Source organism: Carassius carassius, chromosome 49 (genome assembly GCF_963082965.1).
Source record: "Carassius carassius chromosome 49, fCarCar2.1, whole genome shotgun sequence".
NCBI classification, from domain to species: domain Eukaryota; kingdom Metazoa; phylum Chordata; class Actinopteri; order Cypriniformes; family Cyprinidae; genus Carassius; species Carassius carassius.
Window position 1 is genome coordinate 18474180 of NC_081803.1, and position 17591 is coordinate 18491770.

Consider the following 17591-nt stretch of genomic DNA (forward strand, 5'->3'; position numbering starts at 1 on the left):
TAATGCTTAAAAGCTTAACTTATATACTGAAAAATACACACAGACGCAATGTTGTGACGCTGGCCTTTGTAGAGCCACGCCTGTGACATTCTTTATTTCAAAAGCAGAGAATAATAAAGCTTTCAGTTGACATGACAAAAGGCATAACATACAAATGATCACATAGCCTTCTTTATTTATAGATGAACTGATTATTTTAAAGTGCTTAATTGAAAAGGAAACAATGTATTAATACAGAGATCTGTCTACAAAATATTTTACAGCTTTGTAATACATATAAAAAAAAAATTAAGAATATATGTAGTGCTATTTTGTTCAATTATATAACACGTGGGTTGCGTCCATCGAACGCTTTGACCAAAATATTGAATAGATGATGTATATAACACTAATTCAAATAGGAAAAAAAATGGAGCGTAAAAACCTTTGGAGATAATACTTAACATGATTTATTTCAACATGTACAAGAATGCATCAGTCACATGGTTAGGTGGATCTGAAGTAAGCCAAACAACAAACATTCATGTCGTCACCATTGTGTCCAAGACATCAGGTATACACCCTGATCTTCAGCGCACTAGTGTGTGTGTGCAGTTATAGCTACTGGCTTTAGTGAAAGCCTCTGTGATTTACCCACAACCTTGTACTGTTGTTCATCCCATATTTGTGATTGCAGTGCAGATTAAAGACATACCAGTCTGCTACAAAAGTACTCAAACTGACTTCTTCATGGAGCTCAAGGACATTAAGATGTTGGGGCTATCCTCCATGACACGCACCAGAAGATTGTCTATATAAAGCTCCAGTTCCCCAATCTTAGCATCCTTCTGAGAAAGCTGCTGCTTCTGCTTTTCCAACAAGTTAATGAGTTCTTCATAGGTTAGCTGGGAGTACGGCCCATTCCCTTTAGTCTCTGGGGCCTGAAAGATAGTTGAACACAAACAGCATGCTTAAAAGTCAGCTGACAGGAATAACATCTTAAAGAGACATATTTTGATTCAAAACATAGTAAATGGCTACACATTACTTTAAGAAAAAAAGAAAGCTCACGCTACCTTCATCTTGACTTGTATGCCATCTGTAATTTTAGCAGATCTGGAACCTTCTTGGGTCTCTCTGAGGTCTGGTTGCTTGTCAGTGGTGCTCAGGGGTTTCACTGCATGGGGCCTGAAAAGAGAAAGAGCTGTATAAGACTTCAAGGCAGATCCGGGATTTCAAGGGTGGAATACAAAGCAGTCAATCGCAGAACTCTGCCAGAAGACATAATTTTGATATAATCCTTTCTTAAAAAAAAAAAAATGAGAGAGAGAGAAAGGGTGACGAATACATCCTGTCCTAAATTTTTGGACTTCAAAGAACATTGGAGGGAAAATTGATGCCTTTATTTTCAAAAATGAAAGTATTCATATCTGTGGTTTTCAATTATCGGATAATGGTTTCAGAATTAATGGAAAAATCAAAATGTTCACACTGGGAAATTAAACACCCCATCTATACGATCTGAAACTCTGAAAAGACAAGTTTAAACCATTGCAAACCATGTTCTTCAGAAAGAACAGTTATGTGGAAAGTCCCAACAATGAGTAATCTAGGGTCCATTGTGTAATACAACGTAAACAGATGCACGTATGTTCATGAACAATCAAGCAATACATTACATGAACTGGTGGTCACAAGTTGTGACATAACAACCACTGAAACTTATACGACCCTACCTTTTATTCTTTTAATCAATCTCATAAGTAGTAAGTAACAATTAAGACAGGACAGCAGTCAAATTCTTCTAATTAAAACAGCTAACCAGTAAATTAAGGTGTCCAATATTGATAGAAGCTAGGGCTGTGCGATTAATTGAAATTGTCATAAAATCACGATTTGGGTGTGGGCGATTTCTAAATCACTTTATAGCACGATTTTCCACGACCCCGACCTCCCGCAGTATGCTATCTAATCCAATCAGAATGCAGCGTGCCTAAATGGAGCGCGAGAATAGAACAGACTGGGCATATGCCTACGTAACTCCAGGTTCACACACACTTTCTGTGGTGGGTATTTTTTTCAGAGCCCATGTTAACGGATCAGAGCGTTCACACTGCATGTGGTAAAAGATATGAAAGATGTGAACAGAAAAGGTTAGAAATAGAAAGGTGCTAAAATATTTTATATCAATCACATGAGCATAGAGAGAGTGCACAGAACACAGTTTTAGCTAGATGAGAGACACATTTTAAGTGCGCGCACTTTTTCCGGGCCAGAGCAGCATGTATCGGAGCATGCGTGTCTGGTTTTGTGACAAAGAAAATCTGCATGCGAGCGGAGAGATTCGCTCTTGCGCATTATTTTAATGTGCTTTCGCATTACAATAATGCACTCTCGCAGCTGCTTCTGCACCGCATACACATACTGTATATGCACTGCAAACGGAGTACGTGTGAACCTGTATAATGTATAACAAATATATTTGAACACCTGAGGCACCGCTACATTAAGCTCGATGACCATTACATGGCAAAAAAGAAAAAAAAATTCCCTGGACACGGGATTTATTTATTTATTTTTTGCTATATGCCTAGACATTTTGTCACAGCTTTACTTAGTGATTTTTTGGACTTATGTCTGTTCTAGAGACATGTTACAACTTTTTGATAAAGCTCTAATTGGTTTTCTTTTGGAAAAATGTTTCCAATTTATACTGAATACATTTATGACTGTAAAGTCTGTGTCAAAATCATAATTAAAATCGAAATCGCAAAATTGATGAAATCGCTATAGATTTTTTTTGTTCATATCGCACAGCCCTAATAGAAATCCAGGCCAAATAGACTGCACTGACCATTGGTACCAGTGGTTTCAACAATTTACTTTATCCTACAATGCTTTTGAGAAATGGTGTGTATGGGAAAGTTGAAGCCAAACTCTGCAGAACAGTGGCCCTCCAGGAGCAGGATTGAACACTACTGAGGTTGTAGATCTAGATGAACATCATGTCATGTAATTAATATTTATGACCAAAGTTGGTGAGTTTAATAAATTTTCCCTACTTTTCAGATCATTCTTAAACCACTGTCCACGGAAAATGAGTGATTCAAAATGACAAAATCAACAGGAACACTTCACAGTTATTCTAACAGGAACCTACGGGCAACTGCTACTTTGCTACTGCTATGAAGTGTGTTCAACTGTGGATGAACGAGTTAAACATATGCACAGTACTACATAGTGGACTCTTCAGTCTCAACATTTTACCTTCCTTGTCCATTCCAAGTATACTTTGGCCTTAGAATACTACAGAAACACTAAGAGAGCCTTTATTATTTAGCCTGTGAATACAGGTCATGGATATGCCTTTCAGTGGAATTGGTAAAAAGGAAGACGTTTGGGAAATGGATACTGCAAGAGGATTACTTAAAACTTTTACAACCTCTAAAAATTCAAGAACTACTACTGGAAAGCTAACAGCAACCTACCGTCAACTTCTGCTACTACATCTAAGGGTCTGTAGAAGTTCAATGCATGGCCTCACCTGCAGGGTTTGAAGGCAGGATCACCTGCTCTCTCACTTTCACTCCCATTTTTCTGCCCAGTGAGGGGCTGAACTTCAATAGGTGACACTCGGACAGGCGGGAGAGGCCGCTGCCCTGACCCATGACTTGCTTCCATTCTCAGAAGAGGGAGAACTTGACTGGAGGTTGAAGATGACTTCACCAGGGATTCAGTAAAACAAGAAGTTGACTTGCTACTATTAATAGTTAGTGACTTGTCTTGATCTTGTATGTTGGGTTGACTAGTTGAGTTCAATGCAGCTTCTGGTTGCTGGCCGGATGCTAATTTGGCAGGAGGCAATGGGGCCCAACTCTTCTTTTTGAACATACCACTCTCAAGCAAAACATTTTCAGTATTCTTAGGATCATTCACATTGCAGAGAACCTTTCCAATGAGTGGATCAGACCTAGAAGGTGCGTCTTCTCCAAGACAGACTAGTTTATACTTTGCTGGTAAATCTATTGAGGAAAGGTCATCAGAGTGCACAGGCTCGGGTTTTGTAGAAGGCTCTTCAGATGCAAGAAGATCATCAAGCTTGTCAGTCGACTCATCTAGTTGATCAATGCAAGAGATTGAGGCAGCAATGGTTTCGTGTCCAGTCAAATGGAAATTACTTATTGCTAGGTTGTTGGGTTCTGTTTCAGATGCAGATGTCTTGCAACATTTTGACTGTAATAAAGGCTTTGGAGCTGGTCCCTTGTTGTGTTTAGTTGTTTTGACCTCAGTAAATATAAAAGGGTTGGTTTCTTGTCTGTTACTGGGATGACCCTGGCTAAGATTTGTTAAACTGGTGTTCCCAGAGTTGACTGTATCAGAGGTCCTAGACTCATCTTGCAAAACTGGTCGCATTTTATTAGTCTGGTCTTTTTCCTGGAATCTAGTGGTTCTCTGTTCTCCGGTATGAAGAGGTGTAGTAGATTGGACTGCATGTCCATTTTGCACTTCTTGCTTGTTCTTTGGTGGTAAAGGTGCAGGACGTTTGTCCCGTTGTAAACTGCAGGAATCCGAGTCTCCATCGCCCTCAGATCCTCTAGATAGAAAAGCTTGTGTGGCTTCAGGAATTGGTGGTGCTCTTGGAGGGATGTCTGTTTTTCCCATCTGCGTCTTGTTCAGGGGAGGCATTGGTGCACGTCGTTTTTTATCTGACCTTTCTGCGGTGTCTCCGAAATTAACAACTTTCTCAGTGTTTCCACTATCAACATCAGAGTCATCTAAGAATGGATTGGTGTTTGGGATAGATGCTTGCGAAAAGAAGATTCCAGAAACAGAATAACTGAAGAAACAGGATAATGAAAGGGAACATTAAACTCAATCAAACACATCTGCTAAATATCGAAATAAATTGGCAAGCAAGTTAAAGCCACTTCGCTTTGGTCAACAACCATGAAAACCACTGAAAGGACACTTTAAGTCATTAAAACTGACCGTTTACTTTCATAAAACATGCTCCTGTGTTATTGAGCAAATGTTATCAATATCCATAAACTTTTTAAAGGGATAGTTAACATCAAAATTTAAATTCTGTCATCATTTACTCATCCTCATGTCATTCCAAACTGTCTGGATTAAGTTGATGGACATTTATTACTTTCAAGCAATAAAGATTTCTGAGAGAAACGTGTAAAAAACTTCCCTACTTTAACTGCTGCCTTAAAGAGATAATTGGTTTAAATTTAAAGAGCCACCCACAAATCATGCCATTTGCTCTCCAGTCTCCTACACATTCCAGAACTGTTTAATGAAGCCCTCAATTGCATGAGTCAGAGAAAAGGAACTGCCTGATCAGCTGTTTTCCAGGGAAACAGATTTCTCCAGTTTCCCCTGGGTTAGAGCTCAATCAAGTACCACACAAGCACTAACACAATGAAGGTTAGAGACCTTATAAATAACTGTCAGCATTAATGCATCTCAGCAGAAATAAACAGATAAGACCATGGTAAGAAAGACTCTTCATTCATATTTGGTTAAGAGTTACTCAGATTAGTCGCATGATAATAATCTTCAGAAAATATTTTGAGAAAAACAAAATGTTAATGTGAATTATCCTTACTTTGAGTCCTTGAAAACGTTTCAAAAGAACAGAATTTCATGTCAGATGTTTTTTTGGACTTGTACAGACACGCACTCATACCAACACACACAGTCTACTGCATATTTCATTATAGTGTCAAATGTTCTTACATGATGGCGTTAATCATGAAAGCATGGTGTTATGGGCGCTACCGCACTGAAACAGAGTTAGTCTAAGCATACTACAGAAACACTGAGAGACAGTTCCATGCCTTTAATATTCAAGCTGTGATCATGGGTCATGGATTTGCCTTCCAGCAGAATTGGTAAAAAAGCAGACATTTGGAGAATGATTTGAAACAGCTTTGAGAAATGATGAAAGTATGAGTTACAGTATGAAGAACGTTGAGAGTTCTTAAGAGTTGCAAAGAGGTTTAGAGTCAGCCGAATGTCTGTCAAGCCACAAACTTCATGAAAAAGAAGTGTTTCCTTTTGGTTCTGATTGGTACACTGAAGATAAAAGCATTCAAATGACTGGTCAAGTGTGCTTGTTTATATACAGATTTTTTTTTTTAAGTGGCCCACAGTGACATCCCAATTGCCCAAAATCTGACCCACGTAGCCATGCTGTATATTAAATATCAAAAGATGTTCCGAGTGGCTGATTTTAACACCTCACACAGCATTTGGCTTTCATTGAGAACAGATAAATTAACAAGTTGCCATGTTGTGTTTTGGGGCCTAATTCATGTAACACATGCATTTTTTTCCATTCTTAGCCAACAGCTAGTTTCACTTACAATTTACATTAAAAATAGTTTATGTTTCATGAATGAGGCCAAATGGATGTAATTTAAAAACACAAACTTCTGAGATTTCAGGAAAGACACTGACCTTGGCTTGACTGCAGAGACTTTGGTGGACTGATTGAGGGCTTCAGTTTGAGAAACTGTGGGATTGGTGTAACTCTCATCGAATGAGAGAGGATCTTCAAAGGGATTGGCAGATGGGATGTAGTCCGGGTTAATCTCATCAGGGGCTTTTTTACTCTTATTCAGTCGAGCACTCCTGGGTTTCACCACAGGCCGCTGTTCTTTCTCTTCCTTCTGTCTCTCCATTTCTACTTTCTCTTGCCTGATTCTCTCCTGGTCTGCTTTCTCTTTCAGCTTCCTCTTCTCCTCCTCTTCCTCAGCCTTTTTTCGCGCCTGCTCCTCTCTCATCCTTTCTTCCATTTTCTTGTTCTCAAGCTCCAGCTTCTCTTTTTCCAAATGTAACCTTTCTTTTGCTCTTCTTTCTTTCTGCTCAGACAGTCTTCTCTCTTCTTCCTCTATCCTTTTCCTCTTTTCCTCTGCTTCCAACTTTTCCTTTTCCTTTTGTAGTCTTTCCTCTTCTTCAGTGCGTCTTCTTTGCATCTCGATCATTCTTGTCTCTTCTTCTTTCCGCAACTTTTCATTCTCAAGTCTCTCTTCCTCCATTCTCCTCTGTTCTTCTTCCTTCCTAGCCTTTTCCTCTTCCTCCATTCTATTCCTTTTCTCCTCTTTGATCCTCTCCTCCTCAGCTCTCCTTTCCTCTTCCTGTTTGTTCTTTATTCTGATCATTTCTTCCTGCTCAAGCCTTTTTCTTTCTCTATCCTCTGCCTCAATTCTTCTCCTTTCCTCTTCCTGTTTCCTCTCCTCTTCTCTCTCTATCCTCTTTATTTCCTCCTCTCTTTCAATCCTTTTCCTCTCCTCTTCCTCTCTTTCCAACCGTTTCATCTCCTCTTCCCTCTCCAATCTCTTTTTTTCCTCAATCCGTTTCATCTCCTCTTCCCTCTCTATCCTCTTTCTTTCCTCCTCTCTTTCAATCAGTTTCCGCTCCTCTTCCTTCTCTATCCTCTTTCTTTCTTCCTCTCTCTCAATCCTTTTCCTCTCCTCTTCCTTCTCCAATCTCTTTTTTTCCTCAATCTGTTTCATCTCCTCTTCCCTTTCTATCCTCTTTCTTTCCTCCTCTCTTTCAATCAGTTTCCGCTCCTCTTCCTTCTCTATCCTCTTTCTTTCTTCCTCTCTCTCAATCCTTTTCCTCTCCTCTTCCTTCTCCAATCTCTTTTTTTCCTCAATCTGTTTCATCTCCTCTTCCCTTTCTATCCTCTTTCTTTCCTCGTCTCTCTCAATCCTTTTCCTCTCCTCTTCCTCTCTTTCCAAATGTTTCCTCTCCTCTTCCCTTTCCAATCTCTTTTTTCCCTCAAACCGTTTCCTCTCCTCTTCCCTTTCTATCCTCTTTCTTTCCTCCTCTCTCTCCATCTGTTTCCTCTCCTCTTCCCTTGCTATCCTCTTTCTTTCCTCCTCTCTTTCAATCAGTTTCCGCTCCTCTTCCTTCTCTATCCTCTTTCTTTCTTCCTCTCTCTCAATCCTTTTCCTCTCCTCTTCCTCTCTTTCTAATCTTTTCCTCTCCTCTTCCCTCTCCAATCTCTTTTTTTCCTCAATCTGTTTCATTTCCTCTTCCTTCTCTATCCTCTTTCTTTCTTCCTCTGAGGTACTGGAGGTTTTCCTGTCATGACCTCTGCGCAGGTCCTCCATGGATCCGTGGCCTGAGCTGTTCAGGCTGAAGGTGGAACCAGCCCTGGATCCTCTGCTCTCTGGTTCTTCTGTGTAGACGTGACTGCCGTTGATGCACACGTTGCTCTGCACCATGCCCAGTCCAAGAGAGCCGGTGCCCTGGGAAACCTTGCTGTCAGAGCTTTCGGTCCGCTTGTGCTTCAGAAATTTAAATTTCTTTTTGCCTTTGAAGATAAAAAAAAGAGAGGAAATTACAATAATACTACACTTTTGAAATTTTGCACCAGTTATCAGTTTTGGCAGACCCTACCTTCTGCTAATTATGTAGGGATGCACAATATATGGGTACTATAGTGATTATCCGTTTACATTTCTGGAGATTTGTGTGGTTTATTAGCAATTTATTAGTTGGTATGGGATATTTAATTTTTACATACAGTATAGACTACCTTTATCATCATCTAATACTAACTTAAAATCAGTGTTATTTTAGTATAACTGAGATACTATTATGTTTTGAATAAGGTTTTATTTTATTTTAATATGTTTTAGCAATTTTGTAATTTAGTAATTGTGTTTTGGTACAAATCTGTTTTTGGTACAAATCTTTTTTTTTGTTTTGTTTTTTTTTTGTTTTGTTTATTATTTATTTATTTATTTTTATTTCAGTTAAGTTATTTCAGCCATAAAGTAAAAAATAAATAAACAAAAAATAGAAATATTGCCTTGGCGACTGGCCTTTTATATTTTCTATATATAAAATTATTTTATTTTATTTCAGATAGTTGTTTTTATTTTAAATCTTTTTTAATTGTTTAAGTTTACTATAATAACCCTGCTTAAAATGAATTTTTGAAAATACCAATAAATTTAATAACATTGTCATATATAATATAAAAATTAAGCTCAAAATAAATATCTATTTCTCATACTATACTTTATAATTTTGTGATGCTAAAATTCACTTTAAATATGAATTTTGCGTATTAGTGATTTATTTTTAATTTATATATACAAAATACCAGCCATTTATCAGTTATCAGACATAACATGATAATCAATTCTCAGCTTACTGGGACGAGCCTTTTATTTTTTTTTATTTTAAGTGTCGTGGGCAAATGTTCGTGTTTTACATTTTAAATTAATAAATATGATTCCAACTTCAGCCAAATCAGACTAAACCAGTATAATTAATATCAGAAGGTTTCAATATTTACATTGCATTTAGCAGATATATTTATATATACATATATTTATTAGTTCACGATTTCTCTGGTGCTCAAACCCAGGACTTTGGCATCACTAGCATCATAGTGTATTGATTGACCTGCAGGAACAATATGGTAGCCAACATATCATCTATCCCTAATATTGAAAATATTACAGCAATAAATAGTGTTGTGATACCTTCAGGAGACTCTACATTTAGGCCAGAAGATCTGCTCAGACTGATGGCCGAGTCTTTTTCAGGCAGGGTGGCGAGCGTGGACATGGACTGGGAAATGTTACGCTGCAGAGAGGGCTTGGGTTTGAAAAGAGATTTGAGTTTATTCTTCTTTTTGGCTCCAGGTGTGGAGTCAGGTTCTTCTTCTCCCTCGCTGTCAGTCAGTACCTGGCTGACTGAAGGCACAATGGCAGAAGCAGAATCCGACATCCCATCTTTCTTTTTCCCTTTCAGCTTATCTTTAAGCTTCCCAAGCCGTGAGCGTGACTTGTCCTGCCCGGAGAGGTCGTACATGCTGGCCGTCATGTTGTTCTTCATAAACTGAATGTCTAGGAGTACCTCACCCCTGTCTTTATCAGCCTTCCCCGTCTTGCCCATCAATTTGAACCATCTGTATGAAAGCAAATAGCACAGGATGTTTAGTTTCAAGCATTTTGAGTTTCCCTAAGCACCTCCCTCATCAAAGAAAAGAAAGCCAGAGGCAAAACCGAGATAAAAGATATGAGATTATGTTGTGACATGTAGTTACACTTTGCAAAATTGGTTAGAACTGCAATAATGACAAGGTTGTTGTGCGCTCAAAGCCATGGGATCCCAAAGTCCAAGTAAATAGTTTCACAGGATTGTTGACATTCCTCAACGGCTATAAACCAGAACAGCACATGACGGTTCAATGACCGCGACACGGCCTTATCATAACTCAGGGACACTATTGGAGAACAATGACTTCATGTTCTAAAACAAACATCCACTGTGTGGGGGGGGGGGGGGGAGACTCGAATGAATGAGAGAAAAACACACATTTTCCCTTTAGACATCAATAAAATAGGTCCATCAATCTAAAAAGGCCAAAATATAACTCGCAGCCTTCAGCAAGCTGTTTCTTAGCTACAGAGAGAGATGTATCATGTTGTTTTCCAGCTAAATGTTGTAGGAAATGACTGTCGGGCTAACATGCCTGTAAGGAACAACAAACTTAAATCCATAAAAAATGGAAGAGGAATAAGATGAGGACAAAAGGGTGCGGTAACTCCATGCAGGACTCATTTCATGGAAACTTATGTTTGCAGTAGCGTTTGGCTGCGAGAATGGAGTGGGTGGCTTAGAAAGGCAATTTTGAGAATGCCACAATACTGACACCCGGGGCAGAAAACACAAATTGGCAGATTAGGGTCAGGTTTGAGAGGGATAAATGGAAATTCACTAAAACCTTATAAGCCAAACTTGTTTCAAACTAGACTTTAAGAATTGCAGAAAAAAAAAAATGGCATAATGTGCCTGACATAACGGCTTGGAGATAAAATTAAATTTAATTAAAACAACACAAGATCCTAACTCTGCAGTTTCACGTGATTGTTGACATTACTCCACGGTTATAAACCAGAATACCCTGCGCTTTAATGATCAAGTCTCAAGGACACTAGAGAATAACAACAACTTCAGGGTCTAAAACACACATCTACTTAGTAGGACAAAGGACAAAAGGCTTGAATGAGTGCCAGTAGAAATTAAAATCCATTAAATCTAAAAAAATATAAAATATAAAATGTGATACATAGCTAAACAAAAAATATTAGTGATATATTTGAGTATCGAAAAATGTTGAGATACAACGGTCTTGTTTTCTTCTTAAGCTTGACATATCAGAACCTAGAAAATCTCAATACAGTAACCATTAACAGTCTTGTTTCTCAACCAGTCCCTTCAACAGAAGCTGCTACTTCAGTGTTTATGCTGACAGAAAGTGCTCTGGACACAGTGAGTAATGCAGTGCTAATGCTACAGAGAAAATAACATGTTGGGCTTGTGTTTAAATGACTTTGTGGCTGTCTGCTAAATAATACTGCAATGAGTCTAAAGCTAAATATAGCAACACACCCTGGGACAATTAGCGAATGATTCCTGCTGCCCGTCTACGCCTCAATAACATTTAGCACCATTACAAGGCACATATTACGTCAGAGAATAACAAACTAACTAGCGGAGATAAACAATACAGCAAAAAGCAACTCAATTTCGTCTGTAATATTTATTTTCTCTGCAATGGCTTTTTTCAAAGAGATCATAACAGACCTTTAATGCTGCTAAGCAGAAGTGAAACAAGAAGCAATAAAAGTATTGTTTTGCACTAAATTAACAAAGAACCTAATGGTTTTTATGCACCAACTTAAAATATATAAACAGCCATATTCACCTATGTGGTCAAAATTTTACATAAACATTTACATAAACTCCAAAATGTTAATTATTGTACCTAAATAACAAGGGACTCATGAACAACTATCACACGCACAAAAAACGAAAGAATCAAGCATATGTAAACTTATAAACAAGGTCATTTTCATACATTCAACTATGATTTTCTCTTGTGGACTATATGTAAACATCTTTTACAGTATCTGAAATATCTTACTCAGGTCAGTACTAAATAAGAAATAACATGCATTTTGTATGATCCCTCTTATGACTATGAGTCACACTGAAGGCATCAAGGGCTATTTGACCAAGAAGGAGAGTGATGGGGTGCTGCACCAGATGACCTGGCCTCCACAGTCACCGGACCTGAACCCAATCGAGATGGTTTAGGGGTGAGCTGGACCGCAGACAGAAGGCAAAAGGGCCAACAAGTGCTAAGCATCTCTCGGGGAACTCCTTCAAGACTGTTGGAAGACCATTTCAGGTGACTACCTCTTGAAGCTCATCAAGAGAATGCCAAGAGTGTGCAAAGCAGTAATCAAAGCAAAAGGTGGCTACTTTGAAGAACCTACAATATGACATATTTTCAGTTTTTTCACACTTTTTTGTTATGTATATAATTCCATATATAATTCCACATGTGTTAATTCATAGTTTTGATGCCTTCAGTGCGAATCTACAATTTTCATAGTCATGAAAATAAAGAAAACTCTTTGAATGAAAAGGAGTGTCCAAACTTTTGGTCTGTACTGTGTATGTATATATATATATACATATACATATACATATACATATATAGCCAAAAGAATATTATTGAAAATTCTCTAAATATTTTAATCACCAGGCTTTGAATATGATGCTTGACCACATTTGAACAATTACATTCAAACAATCTACAATTCGACATGGTAGAGTTTTTAGACTTTACTAACCATTAAACTGAGTCTGAATAACTGCAATCAGTGTGTAAAATAGAAGTGGTTAAAGGGCTGGTAACCTGAAAGTTGCTGAATCAAATCCTGGAAGGAGTGAACCATAAGCGCAATTATGCCTTCCAACAATTAAAGCTGTTAAACCACATTTTTTTTTCTTTTGCTAATTACACAATGACAAGAGAAATAGCCCTGCAGGGGGGGGGGGGGGGGGGGGGGGGGGTGTTCATTTGACATGACGTGTTCGGACAACACCTCAAACCCGTGGAAATTCACTGATGCAAACAAGCAGCTTCTGCTGTGATGTCACTCAGAAGTTACATTGCAGTTCTGGTCAGAGGAGGGAAGTTGCAACAGGGTGTTGCCGGGTTTGAGAGGAGTTTTAGACAAGCTTGACAAGCCTTTATATACAAAATATTACCCTATCATGAACATCTGCTTTTTATTTATTTATTTATTTTTATTAAAAGTCTGCTTAAATGCTTCTATTTATTGGAAAGAAAGGAAAAAAATTATGTTAGGCCTTATTTTGTACCATATTAGTAGAAAGTGTCAGTTAGATAAAAAAAGAAGACTTTAATAAGCAAAGTTCTTAAAACTCATCTGTTTCGCCTTGTAAGATCCTCAATAACAGCGGTTCCCTGACAGGAAGTGAAGGCAGCATCAGATGAATCAGCACTGGATGTTTCATTGTTCCAATGTGTCTCTCAGCAGCTTAACTTCCTGCATGTGCCAGCGCACTGATAAGTGTGTTATGTGACAGGACTGTTTTATCACACACAGCAGCGCAGGAACCTTTCTTAAGCTCAACCTTATAGAGTTTCAATTCAGTTGCTGTAAGATATTCAACAAAATATGTGTGAAGTTTAGATAATTGGACGCATTTCTATCATGTGACATAACAACATGGGATTTTGTTGATTCTTCCAGCTGCCAGAACATTACTTTTGATAACATGAAGGATTCAATATTCAAGTTCACATAATATTGAATTGTTTCTGCTGATATAAAAGACGTTGGATTTAACACTATATAATGTAAACTTTGTTGGTTGATGGTTCAGAGCAGACAGGTGACATGCTCCCATTCTGCCTCGAATCAGGAAAGAGCTCCTGATAACGTATCAGCACAAGGTCACGCTCGATCAATCTCTTCTGTATTAGCATGAGGCGTTTAGCATATTTTAGGCACATCCTCTGAAGCGTCCTCTGTATGTGTGACTGAGAGAGAGAAAGTGTTTTCTCGACTTTGAAGTCTGAAGCAGTTGACAAGCCTTGACTTTATGCCATGCTAAGAGAAATGGAGTTATCAGGCAATGCATGTCACGTACGTCAAAGCCTAAGAGAGAACTGGGGCACAAACAGAACAATCAGACGCCAGAAAAGGGATGTTAGATATTTAACCTTCTCCAAAATACGGTTTTGTTTAAATGACTGCACAATATAACAGAGGAAATTTGAGTGGAAGAAAAAAAAGTGCACAAAGGGGTGTGAGTTAAATGCACAAATCTAATATTAAGGTTCTGAGGGTTGTTAATATGAATACACTATACTGTTCAATAGTTTGGGATATGTAAGATTGTTTTATGTCTTTAAAAAGGAGTCTCTTGTGTTTAACAAGGCTGCATTTATTCGATAAAAAATATGGTAAAAACTATATATATTATTTTATACATTATTACAATTTAAAATAACTGTTATTTGATCAAGAATATAGGGAAAATAGCTATGTTTTAATATTTTATTTTATATATAATTACAATTTAAAATAACTGTTTTCTATTTTAATATTTTATTCCTGTGATACAAAGCTGAATTTTCAGCATCATTACTCTAGTCTTCAGTGTCACATGATCCTTCAGAAACTTGTAAAGAAACATTTCTTCTTATCAAAGCTGAAAACTGAAAACTAAGCTGAGCTTAGTAATATTACCATTATACTATTTTCAGGTTTCTTTGATGAATAGAGAAAGAAGAGCATTAATTTGAAATTATATATCATAAATGTCTTAACTGTCATTTTTGATCAATTTAATGCACTTTTGCCAAATAAAAGTATTAATTCTTTTTTTTTTTACTCACTGTGACCCTGACCTTTTGAACTTCACAAAGCAACACTGTAACACGAAATATTATTAATTACAAGAATTTATTTTTAGATAAATTACAATTTCAATTGGTTACGGTAAAAGAACCAGGAACTAGTTCTGGGAGCAATAGAAATGAGAAAATACTGATATGAAGATCAGGGAAATTGACGACAATATAGGAGAAGAACAGGAAGTAATTAGTCTTCTGATTCATCCAATGCAGAAAGAATGAATCGGCTCCATGGAAATTAGAACAATACTCTGAGTTCAACAGAAGCTTAATCGATGTGGCATAATGTTGACTGATTACCACAAACAAAACAAACACACACATACACACACACACACACACACTAATATGGGTTACACTTAGGCTACAATAAAAGTGAATGGTGGTAACAAAATGAAAATTGAAAGATTGGTTCAAATGACCAAGCTGCTCCTAACGTAAAAAGAGTGACATCACATTAAAGTGATCTCTTCTAGTGATAAAACCCTGGTGATGTCAACCACAAGACTGTCAATCTTACACACACCCCCGGCGAGATCACACTTCAAAAATCACCATCAGAACTGCCGATTCTTTTTCTAAGAAACACAGAGGTCCAGTTTCATATGAGAGTCGGCTTACTTAAAGAGCCTTGAATCAGTTTCCGGTTCCTCTGACCCTGGAGACCAGCAGCCCACACGGTTACAGCACAAGATATGACTTACTTAGCATAATAGGCTCTATCACTTGACAACAAGAAATGTCTCAGTCAGACCCAAAAAAAAAAAAAACCCAGGAGCTGAGCTCTCTAGTGGCCTAGTTCATTAGAAAACAGCTTTCATTCTGACTCAACCGTCATTCTACTCTATAAGCTAAACTTGTAGAGTAAAAATAATTATTCGGCAGAAGGCCAGACAAGCACTGGCTGTCTTTGTGCATGAGACTGAATTAGATCTTTGAAATGAAAATGACCAGGCAGGTTCTAATAAAAAACTCTGAGCATTTACAAGCAAACAATGGAAGTCATTCAGAGAGCAGGTGAAGAAACACAAGCTCTTCAAAACCAAGGTCAGAATGCTTTGAAGGATTTATGTGATACTTTGTAAATTGTAGTCGAAAAAAAACTTTGCTTACTGAGAGGGGAACATAACACTGATGTTACAATGATGTCTAGAAGTAAACTAATTTATTCATGAAGTCTGTGAATAATGTAGACTGTGTGATCCTGGATTACAGTGAGATGGAATAACCACCCGATCCAGTCAAACAGATTTGCACTGACCTTTAACAAACATTCCAAAGGAAAGCTAATTGAATTTCATTAAAATAAGATGGAAGACAAGAGGAATTTAAACGATATTTGATTTTGTTTGTTTTTTATCGTATAACAATTGCCTCCGAATTACATTAGGAATCTGATCCTTAAGAAAACATCTGTAAAAACTCAATAATGAGGCATTTGTGGAGGCCTGTGACGTCTCTGGTTGAGGGAAAAAATACCAGCCTGGTCCTTTCGGTCTACCATGAGCAAATCCAAAAACATTTGAAGCTCAGTTCATTCTTTCCACATAAGGAAGTTGTGATGCCATCTTTCAGCACAGAAGTATTCTAGTAGAAGTGTCCAAACTCTTATAAGAAGCTGAGTAAAGTCAGATGCACTTGAGAAGGGCCTTTATGTTTTGCCAAACATATATATATATATAATTTATATTTGAGGACCAGAACTGTTGCATATAAATAAATTAAACATGAGGCTACAATTTGTGTGTGTGTGTGTGTGTGTGTGTGTGTGTATACATATATAATGTTTATATAATGTATAATTTTCACTCACTCTGTTTTATTACGGGATTTATTGTCTTGGAGTTCCAGGAGGTTGATGGTCGCCTGTCCGAGCACTTTATCGGGTCCCATCAGAGCCCGGTGCATCACACACACCTGTAGGGTGCAGCGCTCCGCGTTACTGGGGTGAAAGAGCGGCAGGTCGAACGCGGCCTCCTCTTTCCACACCGGTGCGACGGTTTTCTCCGCCACCGAGGTGGAGAACTTATCCTTGGCCACCTGCATGACGGCGTACGAGTCGTTAGTGCCATTCTTCCCTTTGGTCCGCAAACCCCTCGCCTGAAGCACCGTTACCTGGACGCTGGTGGGGAACCACTGCTGGCTTTGCTCTGCCAGAGACATTTCTATGAAAACCCAACCCGTTTCAGTTTGGGCTGAAAAGACAACAGGACGCGCGAGCTGTCTTACCCAGCGAGAAGTTTCAACGTGTCAAAGGTCCGTTAATGTCTCGCTGGAAAAGTTTCACCTTATCCAGTGAAGCAACAAGTGAGCGTCACTCTAAAGCCACGCCCACAGTCAGCGGCGCGTGGGCGTGGCCTGCTGTAACGCACCGAACAGAGCGGAAGATTAAAGAGTTAGTTCACCCAAATATGCAAAACAGGCCATAAATTACTCACCCTCAAGGTATCCTATGGGTATATGACTTTCTTCTTTCAGACGAATCCAGTCGGTGTTATATAAAACATTTTCTTTGATCTTTCAAGCTGTTTAATGGCACTCAGCAGGGATTTCAGTGCTTCATTCCAAAAGAACCAAAATAAAAAAAAGTCGATTTAAAAAAAAAGTGTCTCACAAGGCTCAGGGGGTGAACAAAGGCCTCCTGTAGCAATCGATGTGTTTTTGTAAGAAAAATAACCATATTTAAAACATAATAATCAATTTAATCCAGCTTGCTCTCACTGTTGTACACAGAAACTCCAAAAAAGTTCTGGACAGATGACATATGAGGCCGACTTAAAAAATACACATAAATACACACACATATTACATTTCACTGACATAACAAGGCCTA

General features: G+C 38.1%; 1 protein-coding gene across 2 annotated transcripts; it reads right to left on the reverse strand.

The window, feature by feature from the left end:
- Nucleotides 1-49: 49 nt before the first annotated feature.
- Nucleotides 50-17072, reverse strand: rab11fip1b (RAB11 family interacting protein 1 (class I) b). Of its 2 annotated transcripts, XM_059544980.1 has the most exons (6): nucleotides 16572-17072; nucleotides 9495-9922; nucleotides 6448-8311; nucleotides 3524-4816; nucleotides 1056-1167; nucleotides 50-920 (listed from the first exon to the last, which is right to left on the reverse strand). In XM_059544980.1, the coding sequence occupies exons 1-6, from the start codon at nucleotides 16919-16921 to the stop codon at nucleotides 714-716; spliced, it is 4254 nt and encodes a 1417-aa protein (XP_059400963.1). In that variant the 5' UTR covers nucleotides 16922-17072; the 3' UTR covers nucleotides 50-713. The 2 variants fall into 2 exon arrangements, with proteins under 2 accessions (XP_059400963.1, XP_059400964.1); XM_059544981.1 differs by lacking the exon at nucleotides 3524-4816 and having other exon boundaries at nucleotides 16572-17067.
- Between the last annotated feature and the right edge of the window lie 519 nt (nucleotides 17073-17591).

Bases quoted from the DNA above. Each gene is read 5' to 3' on its own strand.
- rab11fip1b (XM_059544980.1), bottom strand. From the start codon at position 16,921: ATGTCTCTGGCAGAGCAAAGCCAGCAGTGGTTCCCCACCAGCGTCCAG. The intron at 9,923-16,571 runs GTGAGTGAAAAT...GCTTTCATACAG, and splicing joins AAATCCCGTAATAAAACAGA to ATGGTTCAAATTGATGGGCA. The intron at 1,168-3,523 runs GTGAGGCCATGC...TTCTCTTTTCAG, and splicing joins CCTGCCTTCAAACCCTGCAG to GCCCCATGCAGTGAAACCCC.